General features: G+C 40.8%; 1 protein-coding gene and 1 long non-coding RNA gene across 2 annotated transcripts; one reads left to right on the top strand and one right to left on the bottom strand.

Moving 5' to 3' along the window:
* The first annotated feature begins 651 nt into the window (after nt 1-651).
* On the top strand, nt 652-11788 carry LOC127010384 (cytoplasmic dynein 2 intermediate chain 1-like). The gene is made up of 18 exons (XM_050884395.1): nt 652-747; nt 1635-2201; nt 2700-2926; nt 3578-3814; nt 3968-4084; nt 4272-4516; nt 5041-5299; nt 5833-5960; nt 6150-6290; nt 6669-6908; nt 7266-7484; nt 7992-8259; nt 8380-8480; nt 8582-8799; nt 9025-9179; nt 9480-9693; nt 10633-10768; nt 11643-11788. The coding sequence occupies exons 2-18, from the start codon at nt 1678-1680 to the stop codon at nt 11766-11768; spliced, it is 3555 nt and encodes a 1184-aa protein (XP_050740352.1). The 5' UTR covers nt 652-747; nt 1635-1677; the 3' UTR covers nt 11769-11788.
* On the bottom strand, nt 9700-11732 carry LOC127010386 (uncharacterized). Its single transcript, XR_007763127.1, has 3 exons — nt 11627-11732; nt 10612-10777; nt 9700-10222 (listed from the first exon to the last, which is right to left on the bottom strand). It is a non-coding gene; the product is annotated as an uncharacterized LOC127010386 (long non-coding RNA).
* Nucleotides 11789-17409: the final 5621 nt, after the last annotated feature.

A 17409-nucleotide genomic window follows, 5' to 3' on the forward strand; every position in this document is an offset into this window, starting at 1 on the left:
ATAATGTAGCGTTATAAGGCACATAAGTATACTGATTGATTGATTGAGATTGATGGATAAATAGATAGGTAGAGATTGATTTTGTAGTGCCTGACGCGCCTGATGGGGAGTACCTCTTTAGCGCAATATTTCCGTAAAAAAGGTACTGTTGCAATCACTAAATTATCAATTCCGCTACAAGGAAAATTCAATGCCCACACATACATTACAACTTTCTTCTACACTAGTTAGTTCTTGTAGACTCCTTATGTTCTTATATACGACACACAGTACATGATCCAGAGAGTGAACTCCCAAACCAATATATAGGGCTACCATGGGCGGCGAACTTTGTATAGCATATAGTGTTTTAAATTCATGAATAATGTTGAAAAATTTGAGGAAACTATACAAGAAATGTTTTAAGTTCTTGGTGCTGCATCGACAACCTCACCCTTATGAATTGTATAGGATTGTGAAGTTTAGTTTGAACAGTTATAAGATACATGTTATTATATAGTCTTGTCTGGGGTATGGGATATATGGCATGACCTCTCATCTCCCTTGTTGTAATTCTCTTTGCAATAATAAACTTCAATCAATCAGTTATAAGCTAGGACACTGTGTTGAACTGCAAAACTATCCCATAGAGTATTGCGTCACTGCCTGCCATGACGCAACACTCCGCGCCGGTGTTGCGTGCGGGGCCTTGTGGGACATACCTGGTTTGTTTTGGTTACCTGGCGCAGGTGAGGCGGAGGATGCCAGGTGACCCTCACACTCTACGGGTTTTATAATTAACATTTCACTTTATTTTTGAGTTTTGTGTGTGAGGTGGAGCATTGACGTGTGGTTGATGTGAGGGCTGAGTAGAGATAATACATGCTCGTGCTGGTAAAGATATTGGGGACTAGAAGTGTGACAAGGTCGTTCTGTGTAGACATCAATATGACCTGCCAGCAATGGAATATTCATCATAGAACCGTTTCCTCAAGATCAATTCCCTGGCAAAGTGACCTGATAATATTGCAAATTAGGACAGACATTGCTTAGGCGAATTTTACTCCTAGATTTCTTAATTCTACGCACTTTGCACTCCATCAATGGCCTCCGCGAATGATTAATGTCAAACTATTGAATGAAACTTCCTAGAATTTCACTCATGACGGCAGGGAAAGTCACTGGGTTGTGTGTCATAAGCTGTTTGGTATTTGTTGTGATGTATTAATAGTTGTAAGTAAGCTCAGTATAACCAGTATATTTATGTCGGCATGTAGACAAACTTTTTACCGTATTTTATTTAGGTTTTGACAGAATTTGACCTCTGTATCTGCCAGAAATGCTTTGCTTCCCCATTATCCACCCCACTCTTTTGTGTGGGGTGATTATATATACATATTTGGCTGAGTAGAACAAACCCTCAATAACAAACTTGAAACTATTTATATTTTTTTCAATGGTCAAGTTTAATTTTTTAGGCTACAGTGGTCAGGGCTTGTTGATTTTGAGATGGGGTCTTACCTAGAATTATTACAAAGCAGCAATGCAGGTATATCCTACTCTTATGTGTCCAACTATTTCGTAGAAGAATCAAGAGGTTCATTTCCTTGCAAATTATCCCAGGTCTTGTTACATTTGATTCTGTAATATTTCAGTTTGAGTCGTGCTAGTTAAGGGAAGCTGATCCTGTGATATACAATGAGAGAAAGAGAAAAGAATCCCAAGTCTACTGGAGGAACAGGGAAACCAAAATCCAAGCCTCCAACTACCAAGTCTTCATCCTCCACCAAGCCATCTGCATCCTCATCATCTAATGTAAGGTCTTCAACCAAAGCTGCCGCCTCCTCCTCCAAAGCTCCGTCCAAGGCCTCATCATCATCTAGTCGTACAGCCAAAGAAGCTACAGCCTCCTCTTCATCTAGTCGAACACCCAAAGATCCTACAGCCTCATCATCATCAAGTCGAAGAGCCAAGGATGCTACAGGCTCCTCCTCCTCAAGTCGAACAGTCAGGGATGCTACACCTAGTCGAACCACCAAAACCACATCATCATCCAGCAGAGTCTCCAAGGCTCCCTCATCTTCCAAAGACTCATCATCTAGTAAAACCTCCTCCTCCCGAACAAACCCCACTTCATCACGGCCGCCGGACAAGACAAGCTCATCAAGATCAGGGTCACAGAAGCCAGCAGCCTCCACCTCAAGGCCCAGCAAAGACTCAAGGTGTGTGTGCTTGTAAATTGCAATACAGTATTTTTTGGTGTTGGCTTGATGGAACATCTGATATCCATTGTTTTCTTAGCAAATGAGTTAGCAGAAGGGTTGGAAGCTCCCTGAATCCATTCCTGGGGTTATCTAGTTTGGGAGATATTAGAAAATCAATTTACTTAATCTTAACCGATGGCTATATTGTTCTTAATGCACGTTGGATAAAGGTATGAAGAAAATGTATGATAATAATCCCAAAAGGATGGAAGTAGTTTGGAGTTAAAGGATGAAAATATATGTGCTAATAAAGAGACGGGTCAATATTCAATTGACAGCAAATAAATTCAACAAAAAATGATAAATCAATGACATAGGGAATGTGTAGAAAATGTCATAAGATTTCAAAACAAAAAAAGTTTTATTGTTAATCTTGAAATTATGGAGAGCCTTACAATTCAGTGTGATTTAGATTAGGTAGCAATATAATTTTACTGCTGCTTATTTGTTTTGAAGGGGTGAACCATCAAGATCCAGCAGAGAGGAAAAAAGCAGGTCTGAGAGAGAGCCCAGCAGAGATGGCCGAGCAGAGAGGAGGTCCTCCAAAGACCCAAAAGCTGCATCAAGTTCCAGCCGAGGAGAAAAGCCTTCCCAGAGTAGAAGTGAGAGGCCAAAGGAAGGCAGGAAGGAGGCAAAGAATGAAAGGTCTTCTAGTAGTCAAAATAAAGGAAAAGACAAGAAAGGTTTGTGGTGAATGAATATTTCAACGTATGCCATTTCTCTCTATCTTTTCATACCCAGCTGAGAAAGATTTAGCTTTTGTTTCCTTGAGCACTGTCTTTTGCATACTCTAGTCTTCAGTTTCCCCTAATTTATTTTCCTGTGAGTAATCTAATGCCCTCTCAGACCCATCTTACCAAGGTGACTAAGGGGAAGTACATGGTGGTAACCAACATTTAATCACTTCCCTAGTCTTTAATAGTCTTGCCAAGCCTATTTTTGTATACACTTTACATGTCATTCATTATGTTTCATTATAGTTTTTTTTTAAGATAACTCATCTCTACATCCTAAACTTTTCATAATCTGTTCAGGTGCAGAGTGCCTATTGGGTCTCCTGAAGGGCACTGGTAGTCAGCCCCAACCATTGCAGGCTTGGGTATATTTATACCCTGCCCAGTCAATCCAATATTGAACCTAAATTTTCTTCTTTTTTTGTCATTTGTTTCACCTTTCTGCTTTCTTTGTATTTCTTTATTTGTTATGAGGATTTTTTTGTCATAAATCTTGCATTAATTTCCCTCCTTTCTCTTATCATTATTGGAAGCGATTAAAGCTTCTTAATTTGGCCACAATGTTTCTGTCTCTTTAGCTTTTCTTTCTGCCACCATCAGATAGTCAGAAGGACTCCAGCAGAAGCAGAAGTAACTTGGAAGAAGGTTCTAAAGAAAAGAGGCCAAAAGAAAAGTCCAAGACTAAAGAATCCTCCAAGAAAGACACAAAGCCTGAAACCAAGACTAAGAAGGATGAACACAAGGGCAGAGAAGAAGCCAGGGATGCAGAACTCTGGCAGGAATCACTACAAGGAGATCCTCAGCTTCATATTCAGGATGGAGAAAATGAGGCCCATGGTGTGTTTGCCTTTACTGTTGCAGGTTTAAGTTGAAATTGTGACGAACTAACTGACAGTGACGAGATAACTCAAAACCCTCCACTCACTAAATTTGTTCTGGTACCTAAGTGGAGTAAGGCTTCCAGTGGTGTGACATATAATTTATTAACAGATTCTGGCTTGGAGGGAATGAGCATGGGGCCAGTTGTGATCAGCAGAGCAATGGCAAATGGTCAGGGGGGAGAGGTGCCAGAACTCTCCCCAACCAGCCTTGAAACACTGGAATCAGGTTTGTCTGCAACACTTTAAAGTCATTCATAGAGATAAACATATTACATAGAATGATATAAAAAAAGTTGATTTAATGACTCGCTGCTTTTCAGTTTTATTTATATGAGTTACTGATATCTTTCTTGTCGTGATAAAGTACTAAATTATGATGGTGCACTTAGTTATCTAGAGTTTTATTTTTGCAGGAATTTCTTTATCATCTCCTCAAGACCTAAGTGGAGATGATGGGGAAGTGGAGGAGTCAATCTCGTCTAGAATGGTGGAGTTAGATGAGGACGAGGAAGAAGAAAAGCAGCGAGAGACAGCCGTGATGGACGATGAGGCGTTCTCCCTGCTGGGCATGAATGGAGCAGAGGCACAGGACTTGTATGACACTCAAGAAACTAATGAACCTGGAGGTGATGAAGATAACTATGAGGATGACTTTGAGGTAGGAATGATTTCAGTATACGTATATAAATTTCATGTATGTTTGAATTCAACACCTCAGTGATTTACAAACAGTTCCACATCATGATTATTATTGCATTATTACCTGCATTAAGGAGAGTGATGGGGCCCTAGACACAAGAGGTGAGAGAGTAAGGATGCAAGAGAGAAACAAGTGTAGATTTAAAGGAGGACTGATTGCCCACTGTCTGAACTATCTGTAAACACTGCAGGCTGGCATGACTCTGAGAAGGCTGTAAGTAGTGAAGCTGTTGTGTAGGAAATAGGGCTGTATCAACATATTCCCTATTTCCTCTTGATGCAGATTAGCCCTACTTAAAAAAAGACAACAATATATAAGAGAAAATACTCAAGTCAGACAAGGAAAGTTTTCCCAGCCCAGTGAGCCCCAGTGCTGTCCAGAATTGATAAAAGTTCTGATAATGTTTAGAAGATATTTGATGCCTTTAATCTTACATTGCTATATGAAAAGTACCGTAAGATCATGTGGAACTTTGCTTTCAGGATTATGAGTCTGATTTTGAGGAAGACAGTGGGTCAGGACTAGAGGAGGAGGAAGAAGAGTCAGAAAGTACCGAGGATGAAGAAGATGAAGAAAGTTCTTCAGAAGAAAGTGACGTGGACACTGTCGATCCTGAGGTGGCCGCTGTGCTCTTGGCCTTACAAGAAGAAAACAGTTTTGAGAATAGATTGGAGCGTACTGACAGTGTGGATATTCCAGAGGCTGCCGGATCACAGTCACCTGAAAAGAAGATTGATCCTGGTAAGTATACATATGTCTACCTATTGTTCGGATGCCCTGCCCCCTCTGCAAAGGGGTAGGCCTGCTGTTAAGTACTTTTCCCTGTATGACAAACTGATAGAAAAAACTTTGTACAGCAGCACTCGCTCTCTGGATTAACCTCATCGATTACAATATTGCCACTATGTAAGCTATAATGTTTCCCTCCCTAAACTTTGCAAGTTAAGAATGTTGAAAACTGCTTCTCTCTGGATCCAGAGATTAAGACTATGGTACTGGACTTGAAATACCAGTGCTAAAGAGTTAACTTTGGAAACAGCAAATCCTTGTTAATAGTTATTGGTACATGTTTATCAGTCTTGCTGAACATTGCTATGAAGGGAAAGGGAGCTTGTGAGAAGGTCTTCCCAGGCCATCCCACTGGAACGAAACTGATGGGAGGATGATGCAATTCACCTCCCAAAACGTTTACATTTGAGGTGATGTTTAGCTTTGAACTCTTTACAATTAATGTTTACAAAATATTATGATTTAAATAATTTATCCTTTTATAGCTGAGCCAATATCAGAGATGGAGGAGGCGATTGCAAAGACAAAACCACAAGCTCAAGTTCCAAGACCGAAAACATCTCGGACGTTTGTCAACTTTGAAAGAGCTAAAAAGCAGCAAAAGACTGCACAGGTCAGTGTATTGCTTGTTCTTTACTTGACAGATGGTATAGTAAATTATTTTCTCTTTTAGCAAAGCATAAGTTTTCATGATTTTCCTTTACAGGTTATTTAGACTACTTTTATTATTATTATTATTAACATTTGAATTAATAATATTTGTTTTTGTTTTTAAAAACAGCCTGATATATTCATCTTTTAGGTCGCATCCACCATGACGGATCGAGGACGTGCCCTTCTAGACATGATAAGGCTGGACACTGTTAATATGGATCTTTTTACACTGTCTCCAGTGTCCTATGAGACTTACATTTCAACATTCGGACAGGCCAATAGACAACAGGTGAGTAGCACCGACATTGAATACAAAGTGTGACGCTGCCTCTCATCAGCGACCTCATTTCCTACATTGTCACTTAGTGCGACTGAAGCTCCTGTTGTGTGCTACATTATTTACTTCACTAGAGCATTGGCTTCTCCTTCTTGATGTAGCATCCAATGATTTGCATTACTTCACTACTATAAATGCCTTTACCATACTGTATCATGACATAAGTTTGAAATACTTGCCTTGTTTACTGCTATAATTTTACTCATTCTGTGTTATTAATTCTAATGCATTTAACCTTCCATTTTTGCATGTATGTGTACCAAAAGTTCTGAGGTGTCTTTTAAGAGCTACATTACAAGGAAATAATTCTTACTTTATTATTGTTTCCAGGTGCATGTACAAACTAATGAAGATGCATTGTGTGAAGAAGTACAAACGGATGAAATTCTGACCCGAGACAAGTGGACACAGAAGCCGGTGCACATCAGTGTTGGGACAGACAACCAGCTGCCGGGGCCACAGGACTACATGGGGGTGGGGGGGGATGTGGACCCAGTAGAGTTCACGACCGTGCCAAGAAAAAACTCCAACACTGGGTACCTCACCACATTCTTGACATCTGCATCTCAGGTACAGTGGATTAACTTTTTTTTTAATTTATTTATTTATTTATTTTTTTTTTTTTACGTCTATGCCTATAGCACTGGTAGGCTTGCTTCAGGGGCCTGATGGTGTTCGGCCCCAGCCCGTCATGGCGCAGGCAAGTGTTTATAGTGGCGCCATCTTCTCTTGGCTTAGTTTAGAAGACAGCTTACAGTTTAAAAGACAGCTTACAATTATAATGTAAGCTCTACAATAAAGGTTCAAGATTTTAATTACTCCGCGTCAGTTTGTTTATTTTGTATAACTTCTGTCATTGCAATAAGCTATGGTGAAAATTTTCATAGCTCCGTATGATCAAATGTCTGCTCTTTTTTTCCTTCACAGGTTATGCTAGGAATATTAGAAGAAGAGCTGCTTTGGGATTTAGCAGAGTCCACTTCGGCCGACTCATCAAATTCCACGGAGGGCCTTGGCTTTTCTAACCCTCCAGCTCCCCTCGGCACCAGCGTCAAGCCACTCTTGGAAGGGCGGTCAATACCCTTTGTTCAGTTCTGCACCACGGAACCAACACTGCTTCTGTCAGGCCATGGGTATCAGTCTTCGGTAAGATATAAATGCCTTATAATTTTCTTTTTTCATTCTTTCCTTCTTTACTTTTTATCACTGACACAAAACTGATACCAGCCTGTGTAATAAGTGCCTGCTCCAATTCTGTAGAGACCAATATAGATTTGAACAACACATCTTCCTGGACACAAACATTCACTAAGCTCAGCATCCAGCTACTCAGACCACAAATCTTGCATCCAGACTTTGCATGGCATTTGCACTGAGGGAGCCTAAGGTCAACTTGTTAACTTTGAGATCCCCTACGTGCCAACCTCTCTCCTCCATCCATGCCACCAAATTGCCACTGAGCATAGCACTTGGTTGTCTGTGCCTAATTCTTTCACCTGCGTTGGGGATGATAAACATGTAAATATTGTTGCATTTACCTTTTGTTCTCTATCTCTTCCACTATTCTTATTTTTCAGGCAAGTAATATGAGGTTATTGTATTGTATCTTTTGCATTATGAATACCCCAAGTTTTGATATATTGTACCCTGCAGGAGACTGAGGATGCCATGGAATTAGGTGAAGGAGGGCTAGTGTGCTTGTGGTCAGTACAGGAGCCGTCCCGCCCCCAGCAGCTCCTGTGCTGTAGAGCCTCACCGGTTGCTGCCACTTTCAGTCCATCCAAGCCATCCCTAGTACTTGCAGGCCTTGAGGATGGTTCCCTGGTCGCCTGGGACTTACGAGAAAATCTTAAGTACCACTCACTCAAGGTTGAGCTGGATAATGTCAGCTGGAGAGTCAGAGTTCCATCCTTCACTACTGGTAACAGAGCACATTTTAGCATTATTTACGCTGGGCATATTGCAGACATGCTCTAATAATGTAGTGCTAAAACTGTTATCTGAAAGAAATCCATGTCAGTCTGTCATTTTTTTTTCACAGCATGTGATGAAAATGACAATGTTGAAGGCAGCCAGATTGTGGACATCCAGGCAGTGACCACACAAGAGGACCTTGAGGCAGACACCCTGGGCTCCTTCCAGGTGCATGGTGTTATGTAGCAAATGTGCAGTGCCAACATTATGGTCTACAAGCAAGTTTTTTACATTGCACAGAACATTAATTCTACTTCCTTTTTCAACAGGTGGTGACACTGAGCAGTGATGGAAAGGTGACGTGGTGGGTTGTGGTTAGGGTACCATTTACTAATGCGGTCATGGACATTGGAATTGGCAAGAAAGGCAGCAACTACAGTACTGAGGAGGGCAAAGTTGGGGTGTCACCACATATAGGTGCTGCTCCCTGGGCAAGAATTGCCCTCAACCGTGCTGCAACTATAGATGTAGCAACTACTTTGTTTGGGTGAGTGAGAGGAACTGACTACTGATACTATCTACAGAGAAAAAGGAGAGGTTAGCTTAAGTGCTATTGCTTCTTCTAGGTGCCTTTATTCTGAATTATGGGCTGAGCATGATATAGCCTACAAACATGTCGCAAAGTCTATGAACTTTAAACACTGGAACAGAAGGCCTGAATGTCATGAAGGTTTTTCTTCCTTGTTTATGAATATACAATTTGATATTACAGAGAAAACCACATTATGGGGGGAGTCACCTGTCACAGTCTAAAAATCGACCCAAGTGACCCCAGTCAGCTTTACGTGGCCTCCGTCAATGGAGCCGTGGCTCACTGCTCCCGCCACAACTCCAAGACCTACCCTAAAGCCTATGTGCCTGATACTGGTGAGTTTTATTGAAGTGTTGGAATATATTTGACATAGGGAAGGAGGAGGTGAGTGTTAGAGAACTGGAGTATTCATAAACAGACTCCCAGGACAGTAACAGTGGATATCATCTGTGGCAACTTGTTTGAGGATGCCTAAGAGAGTAGATATTTGAAGAGACTTAGGTGAATAAAATGACAGAGTCAAGCTTTCACCAGTGAATGAATGTATCCAGTAATTTAGAATACAAACAAGTGTGCATCACAAATGTATAAATTTTGATATTCCAAGTTTTACTTTACTGAATGACACGTTGCAGAGCCTGGGTGTGATGCCACGTGTCTGGCTGTGTGCCCGCACGACAGCCATTACTTCTTGGTCGGGAGCGGCGATGGGGTGGTGCGCCTCCACAACACAGAGATTGATCACCCACTGACTTCCTGGCAGTCTGCTCCAGACTCCTCGCCAATTGTTGACTTGCAGTGGTCTCCTGCACGACCTTGTGTCTTTTATGTTCTTGACTCAAATGGACGGTGAGTACTTGTCACATAATTAACACCAGTTAGAGGACATATTTTGGGAGATTCTTTTTTCTCCTTGCATGGTCCCAAAAGTTCTTTAGAAGGAGTGTGTACTACAGGCATCCTCCAGCCCCTGTGAAATAGTCAGCAGTTTTTCTGTAGATTTCAGTGCAAGCCACGCCCACCTTGGGGAGTAAAGACAAGAGCTAGTACTGTCTTGAAGGAAAAGGAAAATAAATATAAACAGCTACAAGAGAAATAATGCTTTAAATATGTTTTAAACTAAGTTCCTTACAATGTCGTGAAGTAAATTTGCATTCTAACATAGTGACCTGCCTGATGCAAAAAGACTCCCAACCTCTGTGTGAGTGGGGTACCTCTTTGGCTGACTGGTTAGATGAGTGGCTTCCCGTCTGGCCAGTCATGGGTTCCATCCCCGGCACCAGAAACCCTTTCAGAGCCTGGATTAACTTCTTGTGTTTCGTGACACAGAGGTCGTGTGGATATTTGGGAAAGTGGAATTCTGGGCAATACACTAAGTCTGAAACAAGAGTGGCAATGATCTAGCTGGGAAATGTCTTCAGGTTCTTTTTACAGATTAGTGTAATATAAGAAATGCTTCGTCTTTTGTCTGTGTTCGTTCTACCCTTTCAAGAAAATACATTACAGTACAAGCAACATTAACCCGGTAGCAGCGGGGATCATGTTTCTTAATGGTCCCTCTAAGCGAGAAAAATGAGGAAAAATCATCACTCACACAAACCATTTCATAATATATATTGAAGCATTTGTGATCAATTTATGTATCATCTATTTTGGGTGGTTTAAATCATGGCACAAAATTGGCCCGTCGCTGCTACACGGTAAAGCCACAAATTTGGCCTGTTGCTGCTACCAGGTTAAATAACTGCTCATCTTTTCTGTTCTTACTTCTCTAACATTTTGACACAGGTTGCACGTTTGGGATTTGAGTGCTGGAGATATTTTCCCGGTGCTGACCATAGAAGCCGGTGGACTGGTGGATGGTAACCTCAGCTCACTCCACATTGCCTCTTCCCAGATAGCATCTCGTCAGCCCCTCAATGCGGTGAGTGATCTGAGCAGGGTTGGGGTTTTCACTTTGGATCATATACTAAGTCCATGGGGGTAGATAGAAAGAGACATAAAGAGAGCAGTAAAAGTCTGGGGCGGGCACTGAATATTGGCAATTGTCAGACCGAGTGTGGTAAATGTCTGGGGAAGGTGTGTTTTCAACATTTCAAGGTCCCCTCCTGGTAATGTGGAAAATCTGCTAATCTGTTACAGTTACATGAGTTAAGTAGGAGTGAAGGTATGAAAGGTTGAAGTGAGGTATGTTTTGCTTGAATATGCCCGCATGGGAGGACAAGCTAGGAAAATAAGCCCGCACTTTAAGGGTTAAAGGATTTTACTGTATTAAGAAAATGGAGTCTGGTGAATGTTATGAAAGTCTTTGTCAATGAGGATGGTGAAATAATGTTCAAGAAGATTGGTGGATATTGTAAATTGCAAGTTTATAATGAAAGTGAAGGATGCAAGGGATACAATGAAAACAATAATTATAATCAGGCAGAATGAATGGCTGAGTGAGCAAGTCCGGACTAATGAAGGCTGCCACCTGCCTTGTATCTTAATTACTTGTGTGACGTTGTGCCGTGTGAGTGAGGAGAATGTGATCATGTCCGGGTCTGAGGTGTGTGTGTGTGTGTGTGTGTGTGTGTGTGTGTGTGTGTGTGTAATGTCACTTGCTTTAATGGAGAGTTGGTTTCCATTGTGTGTGTCTGGTGGCTTGCTCTGCATGAAATGGTAAACTAATGATGAGTGATTTCTGCCATTAATTAAGGGACCCTCAGTATGTATGTATGTATGTATATGTATGTATGTAAGTAAGGTGTCAGGTTTGGGTAACTCATCACAAGTGACTTACTTGTTCTCATTTTCAGGTGTTTGCCAGCAACTCAGGGGAGCTGGTGTTGCGCCAAGTGACCTCCGAGTTCTGCACTTACGAGCAGGTAGAGGACTACAGGACAGAGCTGGAAAGATTTACGTATTATGTTAATATAATTTAGAGGTATGCATGCAAATAGAGTACAAAATTTCTCAACTGTTGGAATGCTAGTCAGACATTCTTAAAGTTTAGGCCTGAGGTACTTTCATGCAAAGGCCAATCTGTTACTAAATACAAGTACCAGCTAGTGAAATCTTGTTTTCAGGAAACTCAAGTACCTAGATAAACTTATTAAACTGATGTAGATAATCATACCAGTGCTCAATAACTTGTATCTGTAAACATTTTTGTGTCTATACAATTGTGCTTACCTATTTATCAGGTAACATCTCTATATCTGCATATTTACTGACTAATCTTTAGCCACATACACCTATTGTACAAAAGTACAACACTGAAGGGAATTTTCACCAATACTTTTTATTTCCATTCATTTACATTTTAAAACATCAGTTTCTGATCACAGCAGCTGTGTTGTGTTAGATATGAAAATGGTTTATATGTGTGTGACACAAAAGCTGAGCTCTAGCAAGACTGAGACTGAGTGTCTCGATGGACTGTGCCTTAGCTACGTTGCCACTGTTCCCTAATTTTAAGAACTACCATACAAGTTTACCATTGCTGCACAGCCTATCAGTTTGCCAATATGAGAAATACAATATTACAAGGGTAAGGGTCTGAATACAAAATATTGAGTTTCTATTAAGAACTGAGTTGGCTCATATTATTTCTGTGACGCTTTGGGTACATTCATTTTCTTTATTTGCTGAAACATTTAGTTATTCATTATTGTGTTCCCGCAGAACACTTCCGTGACACCAAATGACCTGTGATGTGAGGACCAGTATGTCTTAATATTGTACTACAGTGGGTTTCAAAGGCTGTGTTTTATAGTTTTCAGAAGTAATGTTTTAACAAAGTATTGGATAAGGAGGGTAAATTGGCACAGCATGTTTCAGAGTTTGCCCTATTTTCATCAATATGATTTATTAAGGTGTGGATAATTTAGGGACTTGTAAGAGACACAATAATAAAACCTCACTGATGAAGTGCTTCTTGATGTGTGGCTTTCAAATATTGCCGTGGAGACAGTGCCACGCATGTGCTGGGAGGCCAACATATTATACTGCGTCCGACATTAACGACCAAACTCTCCAGCTGTGAACACAGCAGCAGAAGTGGTGAGTCCCATGTCGGGCAGGCTGGTGTGCTGATTCTGTGACTGGAGAGCTATATCAGTTCTCTTAACTGCTCTGGTAATAGAAATGAGAATATAAAACAATTAGGAGGTAAAACAGATGTGGCAGGGCCCTGGGCTTGGTGCTGCCACAAGTGAATGGATTGTGGTTCTGACGTCTCGCTGGCCACCGGCACTGGTGCACAACACTGTCCCCCAGCAACGTTTGTGAGGCTTGCATCAGGAAGCACTTAATCAGCTGAGTTTTATCATTATGTGTCTTTTCCATATGCCTTAATTATCCACATCTTGTTGATAAATCATATTGACGACAATAAGGAAAAGTCTGGAAAATGCTTCGTCAAGATGTCTTCCTTATGTTTCCTTCTTAAAAAGTTCTTCGTGACAAGTGATACCATACAGCCTCTGAAACCCAAAGTGGGTACTGTAGTGTCAATTTTGCAGGTGAATCTTCACTGCAGTAATGCTAAGTAGAATGAATAGTTGGCAGTGAAACATTTGTATAATGCTGTACGCACATATTACAGTTCATGGCTCTGTAGTCTTTTTTATTATTATACAGTAAACCCTCACTTTTACAGCATTTACAGCCTTTGCTGAACAGGTATAGTAAGTGCAGGATTTGGTTCGATGATGGGCCGGCTGAACATGTGCATGCATGTCGATGGGTAGTAGTGTTCACAAAGCCAGCCTGGCGGTGCGTGTCTAGTCAGTTTAGCTTTGTCAACTCTCATCTTTCCAAGCCTCACCTTTCATCTCATATAATGAACAAACCTTGTTATACATGAAAATGGTCAGAAAAAGTGAGTTTTCAGCTTCTACAATGAACAAAGTTTGTTACATTTGAAAAGTTCAAATCCCTCGGATGTAACGTACTTTTAAATATAACGTTACTCCCTTCCCCAAAATGGTTTGTTAAAGCGAGGGTTTACTGTATGTGGACTACGAGTCACTGGCCATGTCATCCCCTCTCATTATTGGGGCAACATATCTGTTGCAAACTAAGGCAACAATGGTTGAAAGATAGGTTGCTAGTTAAGGCAAATGTATACCTTGTTGAACCAAAGTGAATTAACACATGTATTAGAAGGTGGTATAAGATATACATACTACTTGATATTATGTACCTTGTCACTTATTATCACCACAATTGTACATTTTGTATTTATAGAGTCATTGTGGGAAATGTAACTTGGGGTGATCACGTATATTATATATGCTGCATGACAACCCCCTTTGTTATGTCACGTGGGATTACAGAGCATGATGTAGCCTCAAGAAAGGGTGGTTTGAAGGATGAATAATATCCTGCCACAAATACAAGGAAAGAAATTGCCTCAACTGCACTCACTGATCTGCTGGTCTACCTTTGTGGCTCATCACTTTTTATCTTAGCAGTTTTAGGAAGAACTGTTAAAAGGCAAAAGTTTGAGAGTGAACATATGGGCTTGATATGTATAATATGATAAAGTAACATTCAAAATGAAATATGTAACCTTACCATGTCACAGTTATATTTCTTAGGGTGACTGGATATTACGATAATATATTTTTTAGTCAGGATGTTCTCTAGTCATGTATACTTGTATTACAATATTACGAGATGTTTAGGCTAAGTTTTATATCTGCTTTCAGTTCTGTTAAAAATAATCATAAGTTGGTTAATATCTATCCTAAGTATAGTATTTGTGATCATTCTCTGTAATTATCATGAAATAATTCTACACTCCAAGACCTAAAGACAACCAGTATTGCAGTGTTCCAAAGGGTTTGTGGCACTGAAGGAGAGAACATTGTGGAGGGGCTGCTTTAGAACCTTGTGCCAAACACTACCAAAAGAAAACTACAGAAAACATGACAATGTTGCCTTTTTAATCCACAAGCATGGCTTGACATTCAGGACACTGGGGCTTGGCTGTAAGTTCTGTAGAACTGGATGCAATGAAAGCACAAGTTCTAGGTGTGTCTGGGGCACGCTTCCTCAATAACATGTTTTCTCTGGACTGTATCTGACACCAATTCCTGCCATATGAGGGCAGTTGAAAAAAAAAAAAAAATCTTGAAAACATGGTTCACAGGCAATTAATTTAGTGCTCCTTCCTGCACCACAACAGACCCTGGTGCCTGACTGTTGTGAGGGGCACGTCTGTGGCAGTCTGTATAATTCTGAGGCTTGAGGTGGAAACTGGGAAAGAGAAATTAATTTTACTGACTTGGAAACAACTATTGACAAGCTTCTGTAGTTTTTGTATACATACAACGGTTCATTATCTGTGTACAGATGTGTTTCAGGTGGTCTTCAGTGTATGAAGAAGAATTAAGTGCCGTCCAAGTGTAACATTTCCGTCCATGACATATACAAAATAAATGCTATGCTCCATGTAGATGCAGTTTCTTGCTCACTGCATACTGATGCAAGGTGAGGAAGGGAATAGCTTTAACAAAATTTATCATCATAATACATTCAAGTATTCAATGTTGGGCCGGACATCAGTAGGTGAATGAGCTAAAAATTGTGCTGATGGAGCTAATATAATGATATATGCCATAACCTTAAGTGATCAACTTGTATTGAATGAAAGTATATATATATATATATATATATATATATATATATATATATATATATATATATATATATATATATATATATATATATATATATATATATATATATATATATATATATATATATATATATATATATATATATATTATATTATATTATGAAATAAAGGATTATATTTAAACAGCATTTAGTTCAGCTTGGTCATACCTCTGCACGCTCCCACTTAATAATTACCATGTATACAAGTGATTCTCAAACTTTTTGCTACCTCACCCCCCAAGGAATGGATCCTTCTCTCACCGCGCCCCCTTGGATGTATAGATGAAATTCCAACTTTTCCTCCCGGGCTATAGCCCCCCCCCCCCCACCCCCCTGGAAAATGCTGATGCCCTCCTAGGGGGCGAGCCCCCTGTTGAAGAACCACTGCTATAGACATTTAAATCTCTCTCTCTCTCTCTCTCTCTCTCTCTCTCTCTCTCTCTCTCTCAGTTGCATAGTTTTAGTGGGCCGCCATATATACATGAGAGAGCAATGTAAATACAGCTTGGCAGAGTGGGTATGCTATTGTACGGGCCTCGAGTCCCCTAAACAAATAACTTGGCTACTCAGGAAAAAAAATACCGCAGGAATCAAAACAGGGGCATTCATGCTGCTGCTTCACTTATAATTCGAGGCACTGCGTTCGAACAGACGAGACAGCCGCAACGAGACAACGACTCGCCCCGCTCTTGGGCAGTGTTTGGTTCACACGCTCGTCTTTGCCTGTATAAGTGATTGTCTGGTGTCGTCTAGGGCTTGTCAACTCCACGCTTGTTTTAGGGGATGAGAGGAGGACGTGAAAGGAACATTAGACCACACCAGACAACCCACAAATCGATGACACACACACACACACACACACAAGGCACGTGAATAAGACTGACACCCTCAACAGCCGCAACGAACGATTGGGGCCGCGAACCCAACACAAGATCAACACCAGAGAAACACAACTTGGCAACACAAACACAAGGACCCGACCGCTGCGACCACCCCTTGCAACACTAACAGGAGAAAGAGGAGGAGGAGGAGGAGGAAGAGGAGAAGAAAGTGAATGGGAGTAAAATGGAGGAAACACTGGAGGGATAGAAAGAAAATAGGTGATGATGATGAAGATGAGGAAGAGATGGAGGTAGAGAGAAAGAAGAGAAAGATTACAGGAAAGGGGAGAAGGAAAAAGATGATAACAAATGTGACTAGAATCAGAAGGAAACATGGAAAGGGTAGGACAAAAATGGGCGGATATGATAATGATGATGATGAGGAGGAGGAAGAGGAGTTGGAGGAAGAGCAGAAGCGGAAACAAGAAGGAGAAGAGGAGAAAATAAGAGGAAAAAGACGAAAACGAACGAGACTAAAGAGGAAACATATGGAAAGGACAGGACAAAAATAGGTGATGAAAATGATAAATACGAAAAAGAGGAAGAGGAGGAAAAGAAGAGGAAAAAGAAGGAACAAGACGAAAACGAATAAGATAAGGATTAGGAGGAAATAGGGAAAGGTGAGGAAAAAAATAGGGCCCATAAAGATGATAAGGAAGAGGAGGAGAAGAAATAGGAGAAAGGGGAGGAGGGAAAGTAAAAAAACAAAACCCACTACACAGGTGAGAGCCGGGTACTAATCACAGCATCTACCTGTTACGCAACCTTAATTAAAATCTTCACCGACTCCTTCAGGAAAAAAAAGAAAAAAAAAAGATAATTCTCGCCCTCCTCAACCAGCATCTCTACGTTTTCTCGGCAGATTTTACCTCCCCGTTGCTCTCCCTCGCCTCCCCGCCAGCCCCTGTCCTCCCTTACCTCCCTGTCCTTCATCCTGTCAGCCTCCAGTCAGTCAGTAAGTCCCCGGTCACTGTCCATCTCTCCTGTCAACCTTGTCATTCCTCTTCAGCAGCGT

The sequence above is a fragment of the Eriocheir sinensis genome, chromosome 43 (genome assembly GCF_024679095.1).
Source record: "Eriocheir sinensis breed Jianghai 21 chromosome 43, ASM2467909v1, whole genome shotgun sequence".
NCBI lineage: Eukaryota > Metazoa > Arthropoda > Malacostraca > Decapoda > Varunidae > Eriocheir > Eriocheir sinensis.